The 21377-nt window shown below is 38.6% G+C and overlaps 1 protein-coding gene across 1 annotated transcript in view; it reads right to left on the bottom strand.

Annotated features, from left to right (window-relative positions):
* The window catches only part of DLGAP2 (DLG associated protein 2), a 459232-nt gene that overhangs the window by 63111 nt on the left and 374744 nt on the right, over window positions 1–21377 (bottom strand). The window contains exon 7 of the mRNA XM_035542981.2: window positions 5972–6183. Coding sequence (XP_035398874.1) covers window positions 5972–6183 — 212 coding nt within the window. The remainder of the gene's footprint in view (window positions 1–5971; window positions 6184–21377) is intronic.

Raw genomic sequence — 21377 nt, 5'->3', positions numbered from 1 at the left:
ATAATTTGTGCTATGGCAGATTTCCTTCCTCACTGAAACACTACATCTTTATAGTACCTATCTGTTTACATGCCTTTCTGTCTGCTCACCCATCATCTTAAGGTGTCAGGACTACCAGCTGCCACAATAATGTCTGCCATTAGAGGATCAGGAAACAAAAGTACACATTGCTGTCACTGTTTTTATTTTATTGTAGTTTAATCTATTTCATCTTTATGTATGCAGCATCCAGTTTCCCATGAGTCACTTCAGAGCATAATGGAAAACTTCAGCACAGCACAATTATTCATTTGCATGAGTGATACCAGTATGATCTTCAAATAGAGCATGTTAACTTTGGGCTAAATGCTATTGTTATCCCTTTTGACTAAATGGTTAGACAGTTTTCAGAGTCTTTCACAACACTTCAAAAAGGAGATACTGAAAATGGAACTTGCTATTTCTACAGTGCTATCCTGTTCATTTACATAATCAGTATATTAAGTCCTCTTTTCCTGAATATTAGAAGCATCAAATAACTGGAACATTTCCTTCAGTCACAGTTTTTTTTTTTTCAATCACATAGACCAAAATTCTTGTTTTCTTTTCAGCTTTCCTTTCCAGATCTCAGTGTGTCTGATGTTTCTGTCTCTCAGATTTGCTTGTTTTAGTCACAAATACAGGAAAATGACATTTACTAGGTTACAAATCACGTAGGTCAGTCTCTCTTCAAAATTTGTTTAGGATATTCCCTTTGTTTCAGCTACCATTTCTATTAACTGCTCATCTGTTTTGACCTTTATTATAAATGAAAATACCTAGCAACATGGGTATGTTGTACCTTCTACAAGCTATTTTCTGCAAACTACCTACCATCACAGTTTAACTCCATCCCCAGTAGCATCCCAGCACAGCAAAAAACAATGGAACAAAAAGGCTTGCATTTCACCTCTAAAACACCTGTATTTGTTCACAGGATACCAAAATTGACATCCAAAAGATTTTGTATGCCTAATCATAAAACAAACAAACAAAAAACCTAACAAAACAAACAAACAAAAAACAAACAAAACAACCAACAAACAAACAAACAAAAAGTTTAATATTTTTCCCCGTGATAACTGTGAGTCTAGATAATTTCCACGATAAATGGGACTGCTGGCACTATTCCAAGAAAGGGAAAAGTTGGAAAGGAAGCAGATTCAAGTATGTGTCTTGTCTCCAGCACAGCAAGCCTTATTGTATTATATTTCACTCAAATGCAATTTCGTAATAATAATATATTACACTGGCCTTTGACTTGATGTTATAGCAGCAAATAGTGTGACATACTACTTATTCTTTTGAAACAATATTCACAAAGAAAGAGTTGAAATGCATTTATCTTCAGTGAGTAATCTATAGATATCCAGATGCATTTAATTTTTGAAAATTCTGGCAAAATTTGAGTCACTTAGACTATATTTTTGCTCAGAAACAGCCTAGCTCCATTCTCTGCCCCTTCGGCTAACTTACCTGTGTGGTTTAAGTTTCTTATCCAGTAGAGAGGGTGGCTGGATCCAACACGGTTAGTCCCTGAAACGTGCCTGGGTTCTACCTAGCAGAGAGCCAGGTGGCCTAGACTGCAAGTGGGCCAGGGATCACGCTGGCTTTGCTAACAGTGTGACAGAGGTGGAGATCAGATGGCAGTGTTTGAGTACATGCCCTGCAACTACCACCTGCATAAAACACCGGTGGGCAGGCCCTGGATTTCTTTTTAATTCCCACTTTACATGGGAAATATTCTCCTTTCCAAGAGTTCTGAAAGACAAGATCTCAGAATTTTAATGCTTCTGTTAAATCACATTTACCTATTTGTATGTTGTTAAACAAAATTATTTACTCATACAAATATGCATTTTTATTTTTTATGATTTTTTAATGTTCAATTTGCTAAATCTTCGAGCAACATGAACCAAAAAAATAGGGGCTCACTTTTGTCAAACTAGAAGCAGAAATTAAATCAGTGAAAATTCCTTGAAAAGATACCTGATAAAGCTCGGATGAGAACCATGCATGTATATCAAAGTTCTGTTGAAGGTTAAGTGAAAACTTTTCTAGTTTCCATTTTATCCTGTTCAGGATAGTGACAGAAAACTACGCACATTCTTATGAAGCCCACCTATTGCAGCAAATGCATCTTTTTATACCACTGAAACTGTCAGTATTCTTATTACAGGTTTGCTGATGCTCTGTCAGACCCTGGTTCTGAGCTATCCTGTCCACCCAAGCAAAGGACTTAGAGACTAAAAGCCCCATTTTATTTCTGTGCATTAGCTCCCTCCACCCTAGTAAACAAGCTAAAAACCAGCTAACGCAGCTGACATCTCGAATTATGTAATTTCTCATAATACATGCCAGAAATGCTCTTCAGTCCTGCTATACATGCAGGAATGCTGTTCAAAATCTTGGCTTCTCGCTCGGCAGCATGATCAGCAGTACAAAGGGCACTCAGCATGCAAGGCGGATTACTGAGCTGTGTGGGAGGAGGGAGGAAGGCTCCATAACCATCACCCCTTGATATACCCTTTATAGCAATCTGCCAGACTTAACAGGTAACCACAGTGAGACACAGAAGGACTGGAAGGAGATGGCTTGTGGTGAAAACCCGGGTTTAGCATCAGCGCTTTGTATTTCTGTGAGACAAGAAATTTTCTGTCTGTCTGCTTGCCCAAAGAGCTGCGTAATGTTAAGGGCTTCTGGAATTTGCAGACTTTTGCAAGGCAGACATACAAGAACCAGAATAGTTGTCACATTTTTGTCTGAAGTTCACTTGAAAAAATGTCTATGGCAGGCTGGCAGATTCAAGCTACTGTCCCTCAGTTTGAGGATTTAAAGATATGTCAGCAACAGGCTGGATGCTCAGTTATTACTAGTGCAGTGTTTACGATAAATTCTCCACAGATCCCCTAGTAGTATATAACAGCATCACAACAAGTGTCCTTTTCCTACTGCAGTTAGTGGTAAATATGCCATTAAATATTTTGAGACCAGGAACAGGCACAGCTGTCAACCCCACTACACCACATCAGCAATGCACTGGGTTTTTAATCAACTATATTTTGAGTGATATATTTGTAACATGGAAAAATGACAGAAGGCACGCCATTTGACATTGACCTCTGCCTTCAGAATTTAATGGATCGGAAAAAAAAAAAGAAAAGAAAAAAAAAAACACTTTCATTTTCAAACATTACTTTTTAAAATATGTATGTCTTGAGACCCAGCCTGAATCTGTTCTTGGGCTTTGTGGGTGTAGGGTAGGTACCAAGACCTGCTGCTCACTGAAAAGTTTGTGCTTTTACCTACCTTAGCCTGGAGGAGGGCCCTTCCATAGCCCAAAACAAGGAATGGAATAGGAAAATATTTTATTTGGTTTAAATAAAAACTTGGAAAGTTTGAACTGTGTCTGAGCAAAGCTTTTAGCTTGTGTTCCTAGTGAAAAAGCTCATGGATGTGGTGCTAGCTAGCAAGGTTTCTGAATGAACCATCTTCTGAGATTGTGTACAGTCTCCCAAATGCCTCCATCCCTGACAGCACACCCGTGTCTCCAGTTCTTCTGGAGCTGGATTCCATAATCCACCTGCTCGCTGACAAACCATCTGCCCACCCACCAATCTAGCAGATCCTGTTGCCTTATCAACTCTGAAAGTTAGACCTGTTGACATGATAACCAATATCACCATGCAGTATCACTGATACACACGTGTCAACTCTAAAGCAACACAAGAATTATTTTGTCAATGCTTGGAAAGCACACAGTAAGGCAGACCCAAGAACACAAAGCTAAGATTAGATGGATGCTTGGCTTTCACATTAGTCACTAGATAACACTAGTGTTCCCTGACACTTTGGGATCTAACTGGTGGGGTACTTGCTATTCTCCTCTGACTCAGTGGCCACATCTGTTAAATACATCAACCAGTGCCAGTGCCTGTCCTCGAAGCCAGCTGGTGTTGTCCAGCCATGACCATGCTCTTAATCATGCTCTCTCCAAAACAGGCTGGCTGCATCCAAACTGCCTTCTGCGAATGATCCCTGGCCTACACCACTAGCCAGGCATTGCCCAGGCAGTGGTTGGGACAGTGCCCAGAGGCCCAGATGACAACTCTGCCAAGGGACCACACCAAAACCCAGTCAGCCTATGTGGTCAGGTTTCTGTGCTCAGACCTCTGCTCTGGCACTCTTTAATTTACTAGCAGAAATACACCTGGTTGATATGTGAGAGTCTGAGAAAGTTGACTACCTCTTTTTTCCCCATTGCCTTCAGAAGGATCACTCTTAGCAGGCTGTAGACATTAGATCACTCTCCCTTATCCCACAGGGACATCTGCCCTTTTGCAGGACCCACAGCTTTCACAGCCACTTAGAAAACTGAGGACCAATGTATTCACGAAATATGCCTTTGCCATTGCTGAAAAATGTGGGCTCCTCATACTGGAAGACCTCTGCTGTCCCACTGGCATATACTCACAAACTGAAAATAAACCATCCTCTTTGATTCCCAGAGACTTTCATAAACCCTGACTGAACCAGTCAATACGTCCAGTGTGCCTCAAACACCAAATTCAACCCAGATACAATGACTGAAGGTATCACAGATTTCAGTATTGATTCCAACAGCTGCCTTTAAAAGCTCGTCTTCTGATCTTTGGAAATCAGCCTGGTAAAGGTCTGACAGCAGTACTCATGGTATAGGCCACGCTTCATCTTTGGAACTAATATTTCAGCAAATCCTTCAGATTCAGAATTTGGTTCAGTTGCCTCAATGCAGGCCTCTGGCACCTTTTGAGGTGGTATCCTGACTGGATTTTATCAAGAGCAGTCTTGTTTCGTGATGTCTCAGAAATCTTACACCATCTCACAGTACAAATGTCTTTCTTTATGCATCTGAATGGAGCCTACAGAGTTGCATAAGCAAGCTACACAAAACAATATAGTTACTAAGTGTTCTCTTCCGCAGTGAAAGTTGGTACTTTTCTTCTAGATTGCAAGCTAAATAATTCAATTTAATTAAGCCAGGGGGATTTTTTGCCTGAGGATTCTGTTTCGTTTCATTTTATTTTATGAAAGGATGAGTCACTATGGTATACTATGCATGGTATTATCAACAGAACAATAAACAACAATCAAAGGTTTCACTCTTAATTTCTTCATTTTATGTATTTCTTCCAGGCAAAAAGATCAATTTTCTAAGTTGTGAGAAACACCCAATCACATTAATAGAAGCAGATTTGAAATGTGGCTACTACCTTTAAATTGTCTTCTGAAGTACACTTACAGCTTACTTACAAAAATGATATATTGAAAGATTGAAAAGAGAAAAACAAAGATCTATTGGAAAACATATAAAACTACACATTTTCCCATAGTCTTAAAATTTGCATTAGTTATTTAATAGGTCATATTGCAGGTAGAATGAATGCAAAAAAAAAAAAAAAAAGAATCACCCCCCCGCCCAATGTGTCAAATGCATATGATACAGTATAGCTGATACACATTGAAAGTACTGTATGGATAAATAGGACATAAGATGCCAAGTATATCTACAATTATCCGTTTGTTATTATAGTTATTATAGAATAGTGTAGTTTCTATTTCAGAGAAAGCCATAAAATAACAAAGAATTAGAATAAAATAATCCTGCTAAAGAATATTCAGAATTCTAAAGATTTAATGTAAAGATGGATATATTTCCTTTAGTAGACATAATAAACTCTTTCTTAGGTAGCATGTTTGTTACATGAATGGAGGAAGACAGCAGTTTTTCATCCACTAATCAAGAGAATTAAACCACTAATTAAGTTAATTTAAAATCAAGTAAGACATAGTTAGCTTTCTATCTACTATCTTCTCTCATGGATACTGACCACTGCCAATAAGACACAAAGAAAAATGGCCTAAGTCATAGCAATTTTCAGAAAGGTTTATAACATGGTATAATAAAACTCACTTTTGATGATCTCCCAGTGGTCTTTGTCCAATGGATTTTAATAATGACTCGGGTCGAACTGCTAATTTTGGTGATGTCTTGGGGCTAGTATCAGAGTCTCCACTTTCTTCATCTCCCATGGCCTTAATATAGCTTCCACTTCTCATTCTTCTGCAGGGTATCTCTTCATCTTTCCCACTGGCAGGGTATCCTCCCCATTCATCCTGAGGTACCTAATAGAGATCACCAAACACACAGGCAAAATGTGCATTTTTTCATATATTTAAATATGCTTTCAATTTTTCATTTTACACTGACAAATTGTGAATTTTTTATTCTTCAGAAATAAATCACCTAGAAAGAAATTCTAAGGCCCACAGGAGATTTGGTACTTAAGTCCAATTTCAAGATGGGAAATGTTCAATCTATAAATGTTAGGACCTAGGAGACAAGCAAGTCATTGTTTGTAAGCTCAGCCACAATATCTATTTGTACACATGCTATAAAATGCAGGAAATTTTAACCTCTTAAAAGTTTGCACGCAGATTTTCATCCGATAAACATTAGATTGATCACATGTCTCAGACATAAAACTGAAAGCTGAACACTTTATAGTATTTTGTCCACTTTCCTAATATGGGGCTTTGTCAGATTTTCAGGATGAAGCATTTAAATTGAGCTAAGCCATGATTTTTGCATAAATGTTCAGGACTGTGATTTAGGGCAAACTTCTGGAAAAAAAAAGGCAAATGTGGCAATCTGTCTTTTTTCTTATTTAGTTCTTATTTAGCAACTGCGAAATACTTCATAGAGACTGTGACATATCAGGAATGTAGTCTGTTAATTATTAATACATTGAAGCTGAGGCTGAGGCTGCTTTCATACAGTTGAGGTGGTTTTTCAAATAGTAAACCTGGTGGTCAGATAATCCATATCTGGTGGGTGTATATATGTCTGTAGTGGCAACAAATTGAACAGGAGTAGAATTTCCAATCCCCAGTGAAATTAGCCTTGTTTAAAGAGTTATGGATAAACTCAGCAAGTCTGTCTCTGTCAATATTGCATAGTCTTTGCTTTTTGTTTAATCTTTCAAGATGCTGACTCCTCTGGTCCTAATCCAGTAATTTAAGCATTTACTTAACCTAAACGATACAAGCAACTCACTCAAATCCATTATAATGACTCATGGTTAAAAAGAAGGATGCAACCGAACACTTTGGTAGACCAGGGTTGATGCACTTGGCAGCATCAAATACTTTATCAGAATAATGACTTCATATATATTACACCGTACAATGGCATCATTTACCAATATGACAAATCAGATCTTCAAGTTAAACATACATTAGGAGTTTCTGCAGAGCAGGATGCCAAATAAAGATTTTCAAGTCAAATAAGTTGGAGACCTACAGAGAGAGTTCACTGTGGAGCTAAAGTAAATGTTCCCATTGATTTCAGCAGGACTGGAAATCAGATTTAAAGAACTAACATGATCTCCCTGTCATCCTTACAGCCCTTTCAAGATACATGAATTAGCCACACACCACATGAACAGAACTGGTGGTTTGAGTCCCAAAAAGGGACTCAAAGGGAAAAATGAAATTTTTAAAGAGGGTGAACAAGTAAAGATAGAGATATTAAAGAAACAAGCTCAGGAGAGAAGAGGGACTGAAGATACTGTCAGATTAGTTGAGATGAAACAGATCACAAAGATCAGAAAAGATCAGTTGGAGAGAAACATCACACAAATATTATGAGTTATATTCTTATATGAAATAACAAGATGGAGCATGTATTTAAATGAAATACAGTGTAGATCATGCAAGGAAGCAAACCTTAAATATTCAGCTTTGGATGGTGATTGGAAGGGAAACATGAGAAATTTTCCCAAACTTGAAGCCTGTAAATATGATACATCATCCTAACTGTTATTCTAAAACCTAATATATATGAAATTCATGTCAGAGGAAGGATTTTGGGGATTCTGGGAGACCTAAGAGATATTTACATGTAACAATTGTTGTAGTAGCTAGACTCCTCAAATATAGAAAATAAATATATTTTATTAAGCTTTGTTGTTCATAACCAGCAATACTGGTAACTGTAAAAATCTGAATTAGAGTACTATATTAAGAAAAATTAATTGATATCATACAAACATGCTCTCGCTTCTAATTCTTCTTTACTACCTCAGTATCAACAAAGTTAAAACCAAGATCCCAATGCTGGAAAAGTTTTTATGGACATCTAGATCAGTGAGCTATACTGTGCAATTTTCTGTATTAAAGCTGAATTATTATGTTTAATCTCAATACTTTCTTTTAAAAAAAAAACACATAATTTTTAAATAGAATAATTATTTTGGCTTGAAATTTTTCTCTTTCATTTTAGCTCAAAGATATTTAAATAGAAAGTTTAAAAAGACAGATCAGCAACTTTTTAGTTACTCATGCAAAAAATGATTAGTTTCTCAACGTTTTTGTCTGAAATTCCACATTCAAATAACTAGATAAGGATTGGATTTAAATGAATAAACATAGATTATTTGCTGCTTGACATTGAAATCTTATTTTAAAAGATAGGGATGAATGATTTTTCACATTACAGTGTTTAAAAAATAAGTTTCTTTACTGTGATAGAGCTTTATGAGAACAAATCTTACAATTATGTGCCTGTTTTTGTTGATTACACTTCTTTAACTTTCTGAATTCATAACTTAAATGAATTCAGAAGAAACCTAAGAACTGAAAAATCCTTACTCCATTTGTGCTTGTGATGTACTCACTGTACGCACAAATGCACCAAGAATTCTTTTCCAACCAGAGTTGACTGTCTAACTGGTTGACTATCACAGAAGCCTTTATGATTGAGAAAGAAACATTATTTACAATTAAAATATGTATACTTTTTACCCTTGAGCCATTCAAAGGAGCAGAACCCAATGAACACAGGGGTAATGGTTCTGGAGCCTGGCAAGGAAGTTTCACAACACATTCTTTCAGGGTTCATATAGAGCCTATGAAAACATCTGGAGTCCTTCTGCTGTCTTCAGAAGCCAATGAAAAGGCCCTTGACATTGTTTTTCCTCATGGTCTGAGAACAGAAGCAAAATTTGAGTCCTAGTTTGGCCAGCACTGGTTCGTCATTCACTTTAAACGATTGGTTTAATACTTGGAAAAATCCAGGCCATTTCAGAGCCCAGCATAGCTTTAAAGAAAAGCTGAAGTGTTATAATAGTGTGGGAAAGTTTTTTCTTTATATTGAAGTGTTAACAAAAGTGTTTTACGGTGAGTGCGAGGGTCATTACATGTATATTTTTCAAAACATGAAAAGTGCTTTGCAGCTTGCAGAAATACTTTCTTACAATAGTTACCAGTCCCTGAAATTCCCATCTGCAGGGTTTGTAGCTGCTAATTGGGAATAATTACCCTAATTATCTACTTGCATATAGCAATGAGTGCTGATATTTATAATGTCTAAAAAGCCTTCCTCCTGTTCTGGATGTTAACGTGGATCCTTGTATATGCAGTTTTTATCCACAGAGGAGTTAGACTGCATATTACCATATGAATTTCCTTTTGTAAGAACAACGAGCTGACAAGGTCTAGATCTTTTCATTTAATTTTGTCACCGGCTGCTGATTTGGTTATAACTACTGTGGAAATGATGAGTCTCTTTCATAAATTTTATGCACTGTTGCTGTGAGGAGCACAAGGAGGTTTGGGAAATGTAGGACTTCTTAATTGTTCTGCTGCTGATTCACTGTGATATTTTTGGTTAGTTACCTAGGGCCAGTGATATTACAGCACCTGGTAGTTAACTTACCTCACTATGTTTTATGCAGCTGATCCTGGGAGTGAACTCCAGAACCTTAGCTAGGAGCCTAAATTTGCCATAAAAGGTATCTAGGAGAGTTAGCTCCTTCAAAATAGCATCCAAAAGAAACCAAACTATTTCCTTAATTAATAATGGCCGGAGTGCTTAGGAAGTAGAAGACTTAGGGCTGATAGATAAACTGGCATGCTCTTCACCTCTGTTTGTAAACCATCCCCTTTTCATGAAATGCTCACAGATTGCCTGGGGAGGGCTGCTTAGAAGAAGACTTTGTATACAAGAAAGGGTGTGTTGCAGCCTCATGATCCAGGCTCTTGCCTAGTAAAAGGGAGCTTAGTTATAGTCCCTGGGCTAAACACTCACATGAATTTTATGTGCAAGGGTCTTTAGATAAAAGCTGTGGAGAATCATAACAAAGAAATAAGTGCTCACTCTAGACTGCCTTATAATCTTCTGCTCTGAATGCTCTCTGGAGAATTGGGAAGATGTAGGTTTGAACTGATGCATGCTCAGGAAGAAACTCAATTCATTGCTTAACTGTGAGATTCTAGACTATGATTTCTCATATTTCCCTCTAAGAGAAGAAAAGCCACTACCCTTGTGTTTTGTCAGAAGTCCTTCATGTTGGTTTTGCATATATTAGACCTGTCAGAAGAAGAGGGCAGAAGAAAGCCTGGCTTTGGACAACGGATTGGAATTCCGCAGTAGATCTGTCTCCTGATTCTGAAATTGCACAAATTCTGCATATGTAAGCAGAAGCATGTTTCTGTGGAAAACAAGGATGAATTTACCAAGTATCTGGAAAAATCTTGTAATCATGGAATTGCTGAGACTGGAAGAGACCTCAGAGGTCTCTAATCCAGCCTCCAGCTCAAGGCAGGGTCAGATACATCATGTTACCCAGGACCACGTCCAGCTGGGTTTTGAATGTCTCTGAGAATGGAGACTCCAAAACTTCTGCAGGCAACTTGTTCCAGTGTTTGACCATGCTCATGGTAGGGAAGTCTTTCCTTATATCTAATCTGATACAGGCAATCCAGGCTCCCATTCATGCACTCCTGTTAGCAGTGTGAATATCCAACTTTGTATCTAAAAAATACTGATGTCAAAACTGGAAGAATCAATGAATTATTCATTCATCTGGAATCTGACTATTTTTAATTTGAGTTTTCAATTTAGGATTTAGCTAAAGAAGTCAAACCAGCAACTGCCACTGACATTTCAAAATAGATCTGCTTCTGTTGTTCCACCCACTTCAGTGGCATTTGCTCCCAAATCCATGAGTTTTAAAGGTGTTCCACCACTAAACTGCTGATCTGCTTAAAATATGGCATATCATTTTACTAACTAAAATGAAACACTTGTAGATATATGGTTTCAGCTGAGGGAGTTATCACTTCTTCGTATTTCTCATTCTAAAAGGTTAAAATGAGGATTACCTTCCTCAGAGGAGTCCTGTGAAATTTAATTAGCATGCAGATGTAAAATGCACCAAAATATTCATTTTGACCTAAATCTTATTTTAGCAATATAAATTTCACAGAAGCAGAAGCTGTCTGTGCGTGAAATCAGACTATAAATGATAAGAAGGATAAGACTTGAAACCCTACATGGTAGATACATAGTTATATTTTTTGCTTTCTCTGCCTGGTCAAGAAGGTGACCCAAAAAAAGAAGAACCAAATCTGAAATATAGGTAGGAGATTTTCTCTTAAATCAGGTCTTCTTTGAGTAGCTTAGAACAGCCTGTAGGCACAGCTGTAAATAGGTGAAAATAGATGACGATCTTGCAAGGCAGACATGGTTTAAGCATGGTAGAAAGTTTCCTTGATATTATAATGGGAGTTAGGAGCTGGATCTCCCATGTTTTCAAAAATTTTGCTGAAGAGGCAATGCTGACCAATGTACTATAATTTTCTTCTGAAGTTAATAACATTAATGGCATTCCATTATTTACTGGCTGTGGATGTTAAAACCTATTGGCTTTTTACAGGATGGAAGAGCATGCTGTCTAAAAATAAAGCCTTGTTTCATCTCAACACCTTTCTCTGTGCACAATTTTATCTAGTTTTCCTAGTTTTCCTTTTTTTTTTTTTTAATGTACTGATTCATTGTTCAAACTATGAATTATACAATGAACCCATTCAAAAATCTCTACAAAATATGTCAGGGACTCCTCCTCACCAATAACAACGCCAATTCTCTTAATTAGCTTTAATTTTCACATGTCATCCCCTACTCCCTGAACTCCTTGACAACTCAGATGCACGATAAGTTCTTTCAGCATTCCCCACAGGTTAGTCAACACCAACCATCAAAGCAAGAGCTAATCTGAGAAGGCAAGAGACGTCTTTGTCTTGCCAGCAAATCTCTCCAGACTTTGATATGAATTGCCACAGTACCACAGGAAGAGGAAGAATATCACGTAGATACCAAACAACATACGCTTTACAATGGTTGAAAACAACAGCATGAATTCAGGAATCTGGGATGTGGGAATGGATGGATACCCATGCAGATCACAAACTGCAAGTACAATACTCCAGCTGGAAGCTGTTCAAATAGGCAAAGCAGTACCAGCATTCTTTACTGGCTGATTTTATTTTTTCATGTGTAGTCCCAAGAAAGGTTCCACTAAATGATTCCTGGTGAGAAGGCTTAAGTCCAGTGCACTCAGGGTTGTTTAATCACCACTTTTGTATTTTCTACAGAAGTGTTCTTTTCATTAAAATAATACTTATCTCAACAGTGATGAACTAGAAAAAAATGAACCAACACTATGTTTCCTAAATATTTCTCTGCGAATCGTAATCCAAGGATGGTTGAAAGCTGTAAACAGTGTTGTGAGGACTGTCTGGCAATGTTATATTGTTTGGAGGAATGTGGGGCAAATGTCCACCTGTGCTTGTACTACCCACAAAGAGCCCAGCTGTTCAGCCACCTGCAAAACCTATGCTCTGTTGTTGGGTCCCTCTGGGACCCACTGGACTCCCCACCATGCTGAGATGGTGAAGCAAGGTGCAGTCAGATGTCAGTGGTGGGCTTGTCCCCACTATAAGTGATTTTTCCTTGCTAAGCCTGGGGCTCACTGAGAGCATACGTGAGATAAGCTTGGACTGAAGGGAGGGCTTGGCTTGTGCTTAAATGAGAATGTAGATACAGCCTGTCAATACAAGATACAAAAATTGTAGGGATTCAACCAAGAAACCTAGGTTCTGGACAACCATGTATTTCCTTTGGTAAGTGTCTTGGGATGCTGCTTCATGGTCAGCCTAAGCCGCTTTAAAAATACACTACCATCAACAAAAGTGGGGCAGGTTTTCCTTAAACAATATTCAGCTTTCCCAGCAACCCTAATAACTGTAGTGACTTAGAGTGCTGGCTGGAAAATAACCCTAACAACAATAATAAAGATAAGTAAAGAACATTTTCAGCTGAACCAGTGATTTGCTACAACTTGCTGTGGTGCTGCAGAATCATCAGTACTAGAGAGACCGAGAAGGATAAAAATGGTGTGATGATTACTTTAGGGTTGTGTGTTCATTAGTAAATGAAGACCCGCTTGTAGCCTGGAGGCCAACAGGGCTGTAATATCCCACATCCACACTATTGTGTAATCTGCCTCCAAAGAAGCGCGACTACCAGGAATGGTCCCTGTCCTGCGGTAAGTCCTGAACTGTACCAAGGATCTGTTTAAGGAAATAGTGGCTGGCTTGGATCAAAACAGTGCCCAAGACAGGTTGAGCAACACAACAGTATAGAAGATCAGGTTGCAGTGCCAAGGAATCTTTCCTTACACTATTCAGTTTGCTAGTATGGATGTAGTCTAAGGTAGCGAATATTTTAAAAATGCAGAAGCCACAGAAGCACCAAAGACTGAAACTTGGAACTTCTCATGCTTCCACAAAATACAGCATTGCTGGCAATTAATTTGCCATAGTCATGCATCCAGAGTTTGTTTTCCTGTCTCTTTGCCTTGTTGGGCCAGTTATTGCTGCCTTTTCCTTCACATCTTTCTCTATGAATTGAATTAATTGAGCTACAATGCAAATCCTGCTAAAACCAGCAAAACCAAGCATCAAAGTACTACATAACTAAACTGGAATGAAGCTCCTCACTCACTGCAGGTGAAGGGGAGCCAGGCATATGCCTGCTAGCAAGGCAGTAGAGAAGTTCCAGGGGACTACAGTGTCAGCAACTGAAGCTAACTACAAGTTTTCCTGATGGATATTTTTGAAAAAAGTAGACTGAGCTAGCCATAATACATTTGCAGAGTGGGTGGAGCTCAGCTATCTGCACAGCACAGTGAATAAAAATTACAGAAAAAGAGAAAGCTCTAAGTTGAGTTTATGGCAATTAATAAACTCACAACCATGAGTATTCGTGAGGGTATAGGAATGATAAAGTATTTCAGCTAAGTAATAAACAAAAATATGGTGCTGCAGAATTATGAGCTGGTTACATATTATTTGCTCTCCATGTGCTTCTAAGATCACAGGCTCCAGGAAGAGGAAGGAAAAGGTCTTCTATTTTGTTGCTGCAATTTAATCAGACATTAAGCAGAGCTAAAGAAAACCTGAGTGGAAACTAACCTTCCGTGAAGAGCTGCAGGGCATTTCTTCTGTCATGTGAAATTCTGTCTCTTCCCTTTTTCTGGACTGCGTGGAGTCCAAACTGAGTTGATGTGCATGGGGAAAAAAATGCATACAGGGTGGAAGACTTTAATACATGATAAAACCTAATTTGTGGGATTTCTGTTGTATCTTCCCTATTAATCCAAGACAGAAGAAGTGAGAAAAACAGAAGTTTATTGTTGGGAAGCTACCTCTTAGCTACTGTTTAAACCAAAGTCCTGGAAGGGCCCTCACATGCAGCCATAAAGAACTTCCACTGCAGCTAATGGGCTTTGGGAAAACAGATAGGCCTGATTTTCTGCTGACTTGGAAACCCACACAGTAGATTTGGCTACACATGCATTGATGAGAAAGAAGAATTCTGGGGCTTTAATGAGCAATACAGTCAATTTCTTCTTGAAGAACATTCACTCTAGAAAAATCCAATTGACCTAAGTGCGTTTGCAGCATACAGTCTGTTTTTTATGACCGATGAATTTGGGGAGACAAGACTTCCAGAGTGCATGAGGTTCATCCTCCTCCTGCTATATCCTTTCCTTGTCACATTCAGAAATAAGAAGATAAAGCATCATGATCAGTCTATTCAATGCAGAGTCTCTACACCGCATGAAGTATCAGCCAAAACCACCTATAGGTTCCTTGGGAAACATCTTTGCTTTTAAAAGTGTAAATGCAAAGGGAAATTCAGAGTTGTTACCTTTTCGTTACCCACAGGCAAGGCCCCAAAGACCATTTATGGTCACTGAAGTGTGGAGTGAGAGACAAAAAAGACCTTAAAGGAAGGAAAGGAGAGGTGCTCCCCACATACTTAAAACACACAGCGTCTCCAAAAACACAGAGATGACAGATATAGTGAGGACTCCCACATTGTAGACCAACTATAAAGCTAGACATGCAAGAAGAGCTTAAAAGCCAGCATCCCCGGGCCTGACCTAAAAGAAGACCTGTAGTTAACAGTGACTTCTATAATCTAAGCAAGAAATGATGCCACTTCTTTCTCTATTTATTATAAGGCTAATAGTGAAAAAACAGTCTTTAAATGTCTTTAGAATAATATTAAAGACTATACAAAATATATATTTGCTTTTTATCCATTTTTTTTCTCTATTAAGTGATTGTTTTGAACGGTAAGCTCCAAATGACTCCAATTATTTAGCTTACAAAGTGAAATGGGTAGTTTTGTCTTGTCTAGCTACTATGTAATGCTTAATTATCTGTACACTTTTGAAAAGATCAGTTCCCCTGCCAGAAGTACCAGGGACCTTGTCCATGTAGACATTCAGCCATTTAAACAGTCAAGCAACTCTGTGTAAAAACCCACAACCTTTAAGTACAACACCGTAAGATGGACAAAAAATAATAATAATAAAAAAATAATCAAATGATCAATGACTACTTCACCATTTTTCTACAGTCACCTTCTTGCAGGAAAAATGGCATTGGCTGCTCAGGAGAGGAGCCAGGTGTTCCCAAGGCAGCACTCCAGCTACATAGGAGAGTGTGCGGTCATTACAGCCCCAAGCCTGCAATCCTGGCAGTCTCGTTTGACAGATGTGACTGGCCCAGGTGTATAAAATATTAAGTTACCTCTAGCTGAAAATTTCTTCAGACCCAAGGACACCTTTGAGTAACAACTGCAAAGGTCAGCCTTCAGCTTTGCTGAGGTTAATGTTGAAAAACAATTTGGCAACACACAGTACTAACATTTTAAAGGAGGACAATTCCCCCTGATTAAAGGGCAGTGAGATCATGGCCTCCCTTTTCTACTCCTAGGTTTGATGTTTCTACTGTAATAGGGACTTATTTTGGCTGCTTTAAGAAAATACTAACTCTGAGATCTTCCTACTCCTCTTTGGAAAAAGAAACTTCAGCAATTTATTTAAGCCAATATGAGCTTTCTAGAAAGGGACATGGAGGCAAGTGCACTGCTGATATCACTGGTTACTGCAGTAATTCAAGGCACCAGTAATGTGAGACAACAGTTTGGTCAGAATTTACACTATTATTCATTTATTTATTTATTTATTTCCCCTTGGAAGGTGTACTGATGAAGTATTCTGATCTTTGTGAAATACAAAACCTTCAGCATTCTGTAAATCCAGGCAAGCATCAGCTTTATGTAAAAATCTTTTATTTAATATTGTTAAAAACCTAAGTGCAATGTTTCAGAGATACGATGCATAGAGGGAGCAGCTATGAATAGATGAGCTCAGTGCACTGCATGGGAAGATGAGACCCTTACTGACCTGTGCAGAATGGCCCAGGTGCTGCACCAGCTGTTGCAGGTGGACACAAACACTGCCACAGGGCATGAGCCGTGCCATCCCTGCCCTTAGTGTCCGGGCTACACAGCCCTCTCTGGCACATATTCTTTTGGGGGCTTTGGGAGGGCACAGGGCTAGCTGAGGCATCCTTGTGGGACTGTAATGGGCTGCAGAAGTGAAAGCAGTTCAGCACATTGCCATGCTGACTTAGGATGCAGACTGCCCTGTAATCTATACATGCTTTTCCTGTTGTGGAGGCAACCCAGTTAATTTGGGAGTGGAGGCTGGTCATAAATCATCGTGTAGGTAGCGCAGGTGAAAGTGGCTTGGACACTAGTATCAGAACTCTGCTAGCACTGCCTGGTGGAGTATGGGATGCTGTTTCTGTAGTTCGTATATGGGTGTTATGTCAAGCTAACAGATATAACCTAGTTTCACAAAGATGAAGTGCTGAGAAAGGTGCATTGGGCTCAAATCCATCCTTGCAAACCAGGCTGAGAGTGCAGATCAGCTGCATGCCTCTCTGGGGCAAAAGTCTAGTTCGTGGGACTATGTCCTCTCCCCAGAAGAGTTCCTGGAGAAATGCATCTGAGGGTTTAATGCCAATTACTCCATTAGTTTTCCTCCAAACTCTTCTCCATGTAGGCACAACTTAAACCAGCAAAAAACCTTGTTGAAACTGCTTCTTTTTTTTTTTTTTTCTTTTTTTTTTAGGAGACCAACTCTTGTGCTTTTCTTTCATTCTGTAGAGTACACAGCTGACATTATTACCCACATGCTTAGCAGTGCCACTGCTGTAACGGATGACGCTAGTACTTAAATGCACTAGGAAGACAGGAGTGGGCTGAAGCCATTTTTAGAACAACATGCTATTTTCTTTTTCAGTGCTGACTCATTCACTGTACCTTGTGGTATGTTTACCTTGATTGCTTGCTGCTTCACAGGCTGTTGAATAGCTGAGGGAGGAATATTAATCAGGGACACGTAGCATTGTGCTCCAGAACTTCAGTGATGGTGACTGCTATGCTCTTGCCTGTCTTTTGGTGTTATTGTAGGAATTAGTTTTCCTTAACTAGCATTCACAGGTTTTTCAGTCCTGGAAACTGTAAGCGACACTCTTGTATTCCTAAGTTTTGTACAGCTATCTAGCTCATATCCATTTTTTTCCTGTTGAAAATCTTTGATCCTCACTAATACTCATGTCAAGGTAAAAATAATCAGTCATTGGAGTGTATATCTGTTGAACTTAATTAGCCAAAACAACCAATGAAGATAAAATAGATCTCAAAACTCATTTATCTTTTTTGTTACATATTTTATATTAAAATCAAAATGTTATGGAAAGCAGTAGCAGTCACTGTACCTAAAGCTATTAAAAAGTATGCTTATAATGTGTGATCTCCATGGGCTCTTATGCCTGTGGAGTGAAATGACAGAAATGTTTGGTGCTCAGAAATGCATTTGTCTACATTCAAAACAGAAATTGAAGGCCCATGGGTAAAAACTTGCTAATCATTCACAAAAGTTTAATAAATGCTATCAGTGTACAGTTACGAAACGGCTGCTCCCTGCTCTTGAACTGACTGGCTTGCTAGCCATCTGGTCTGGGTTCACATTGCAGCTAAGCTGATTTAACTAGCTGGAGCCCAAAGGGGCTTCCCACTCAGCCCCTCTCCCTTCTCTCTGCAAGCTCCCACCATCTCCACTGTAGAAGGAACGATGCAAATCTGGTCTGGTACTGAGCTTTAGATGAGAAAAATAATTACTACTTCATACAGATTTATGTCTACCAACTTAGTTCTACAAAACTGGCCACTGTAGGACTAGGTGACCAGCTCTTCTGAAACAAGACAAATGGCAGGGTGGCATGGAGAGCAGCGTGGCCATCTGGCTGAAACACCTCTAACTTGCACCAGCACACTGCCCAAGCAATGGGCTCCCCCAGCTATGAGGGCTGTGGAAGAGCAGGGACATGAGAAACCCTAAGAAAAAAGCCAGAGACCAGGCTTGGACAGATTAAAGAAATACCTGCTTTCCAGTCTAGGACATAACTTGGACATATAATGCACAGACGCTTTCAAAACCTCTTTTCTCATCTCCTGTTTTCATCAACTGTGAATCCAGTAGAAATTCACTTCTTAGAAAGAAATTTACCTTGTTCACTCTTCAAAAGTTTTAAGGAAAATGCAGCTCAGTAATTACTATGGAAGACAAAATGGAAGCTCAGAAACAGAGAACATGGTTTCAAGTACTGGCCTAAGACACTGCCATGCACTTACAGTTTGGGACTCTGTATTCCTGAACTCTCCAGTGGAAAACAGAAGTAGCAATATTTTATAGAGGTGTTGAAAGAAAGAACAACAAGAAGACTGCTGGATAGAAAAGTGAGTCAGATCCAGTGAATCTTCATATAAATACATAGCAGAGTAAGAACTATATATATAGTAATCATTGATAATATATAAACATGAAAAAATATTTTTTTAATGCTTGAGTATATGCATGTATTCATATAGAAGATCTTTGAAGGACTACAATGTCACTGTTTTGCTTTAAAAAGAATTTAAAAATATATAGCTGACATCACTAAGGGGAAATGCCTTTTAGTGTTTTAATTCTATAAACACAGAGATCCTATAAAGGCCCAAGGGTTTTATGTTAATATGTTCACTTGTGCACCTCAGGGAAATCTGCTGCTACACAATCACCTCCATAATCCCTTGAATATTTTCATTTCCAGATATTCTGGAGCTCGGCAGTAAACTTTTCTGGCCAGGGATCCTGAGATGTTACTCTACCATTCTCAGTTTCTGAACCTTGTGATTATTTTCATTCAAACATTATTTACTGATGCTTATTTCACTGCTGTAAGAAAAGTTAAATATCTTTCCTCAGTTTTGCGGACAGAGTAATTGAAATGTATGGTGATTAACAGATTACATTTCCTGGGTCAGAGAAAAAGTTCATGGCAGAGCTAATTATGGGTCTTATATCTCGGGTCTTAATGATTACATTGTGACAGTGCAGCATCCCTCAAAGTAGAAGTTTCAAAACAATGCATGTAGTTACAACATTGACAGAATGGGGTCCCTTCATTTGTTTGCTGACCTTGGGCTAGTGAGTAAGCCAGACGCTCAGTCTGAAGGATATCTGTGTTCTGAATGGCATATTCAGATTCTGCACAACTTGTATTTTACTTAAAAATTTTGTAGTGAGAATATTCCTGATAAATAATTCCTGGTATTACTGCTTTGGACACAGGTTTGGATTCTTTACTGTAGTAACTGACCAATTAAGTCTCGACAGATTGCCATTATAGCATCTCTGTGAATTGGGGAATGATTACTATCCAATTTCTTAAAAGGGTTAAAGCTGGATGAAGTTACTGGAGCAGCAAAAATTTAAATTCACGTCTCTTAGATTTTAAGCTGCTTGAACCTACCAGCTGATGAAATGTGCTAATTCATTTCAGTTATCCCAAATTCACCAAAAGGATAAAACAAAGAATTCTGAAAAAAAAAGAAAAAAGAAAAAAGAAAAAAGAAAAGATAAAAAAGGGCTTTTCTGTTCCCTAGGCCCCCCACTGGGCTTAACCTAAAGCACAGTGATAGTTTGTGAACTCAGTGTTTCACATTCACTTGAGGATGCTGATACAGGTTGGAAGTAAGGACAAGGCTCATGAAAAGTAAAAAATTGTTTACAAAGAAAAAATGAGGTGTAAAGATGGGGGAAGAAGAAACAATGAAACATCATGAAAAGGAAAGAAAGACACCCAATAGAGATATAGAGGACCCAGAGTTCTCTGTGTAGAAGTATGAGTATGGGATGGTAAGAAAAAAGACAGCAAAATGTAAACTTCTCTTTAATACCCTTGATTTTGTAACACAGACAGAAGTGGAAGTCTCTGCACTGGATGCACTTCCAGTTCTAGCTCATTGAGTTAGATTAAAAACTTCCAGGGAAGGGCAGGCTGTTTCACACAGATGAGAACTGTACTTGGATATTAAAAAATATCATTGCTGTCAGACTAAATTGGAATCAATTTGCATGTAAATGCTATGAGGGTTGCAAGTAATTATTTTCCTTTCTCTGCAATGAGGAACTTTTCCTCTTTCAGCAAGGAGATTGACCCTGGATGGCTGCATGTGCATTTGAAAAGATTTGGCCCTGCAAGTGTGACTCATTACTATTGGTTCCCTATTGCTCAGAGGGGAGAGAGCTCTACATAGAGGTAGACAACAGTCTGCGTCTGTTGGCTTCTGCAGAGCCCACAGGAATCGGACATCTCTAAATACATAAATCTGGAGTGGAGATTTGCCCACGTTAATGTGGGAATCAGTTAAATTCTGGAAAAGAGTTCATTAAAAGGAAATAAAAAGAGAAGACACTCAGAACAACTTTGGCTTTGCAGGCTGTGCTTGTTAAAAACACCAGAAGGAATATTTGTATAATATACTTTTTTTTTCTTTTTCTTTTTTTTTCCAATGGCAATGACAGCTGAAGAAGTTACCGTCCTAGCTACTCCTTCCTTCCTGTACTGCTCCCAGTGCAGTTCTCTGTACAGCCTGATGTGCTAATGACACTTGTCAAGGGACTGTGCTGGACTTAGGCCATGTAAGTGATGACAACATCCGAAAAGACCTGTTTTGCAACTTTTTTTTAAGCCCTTATCACTTCAAGATCCAGATCATTGTG

Source organism: Cygnus atratus, chromosome 3 (assembly GCF_013377495.2).
Source record: "Cygnus atratus isolate AKBS03 ecotype Queensland, Australia chromosome 3, CAtr_DNAZoo_HiC_assembly, whole genome shotgun sequence".
Taxonomy (NCBI): domain Eukaryota; kingdom Metazoa; phylum Chordata; class Aves; order Anseriformes; family Anatidae; genus Cygnus; species Cygnus atratus.
This window is presented reverse-complemented; position numbering and strand designations above follow the sequence as displayed.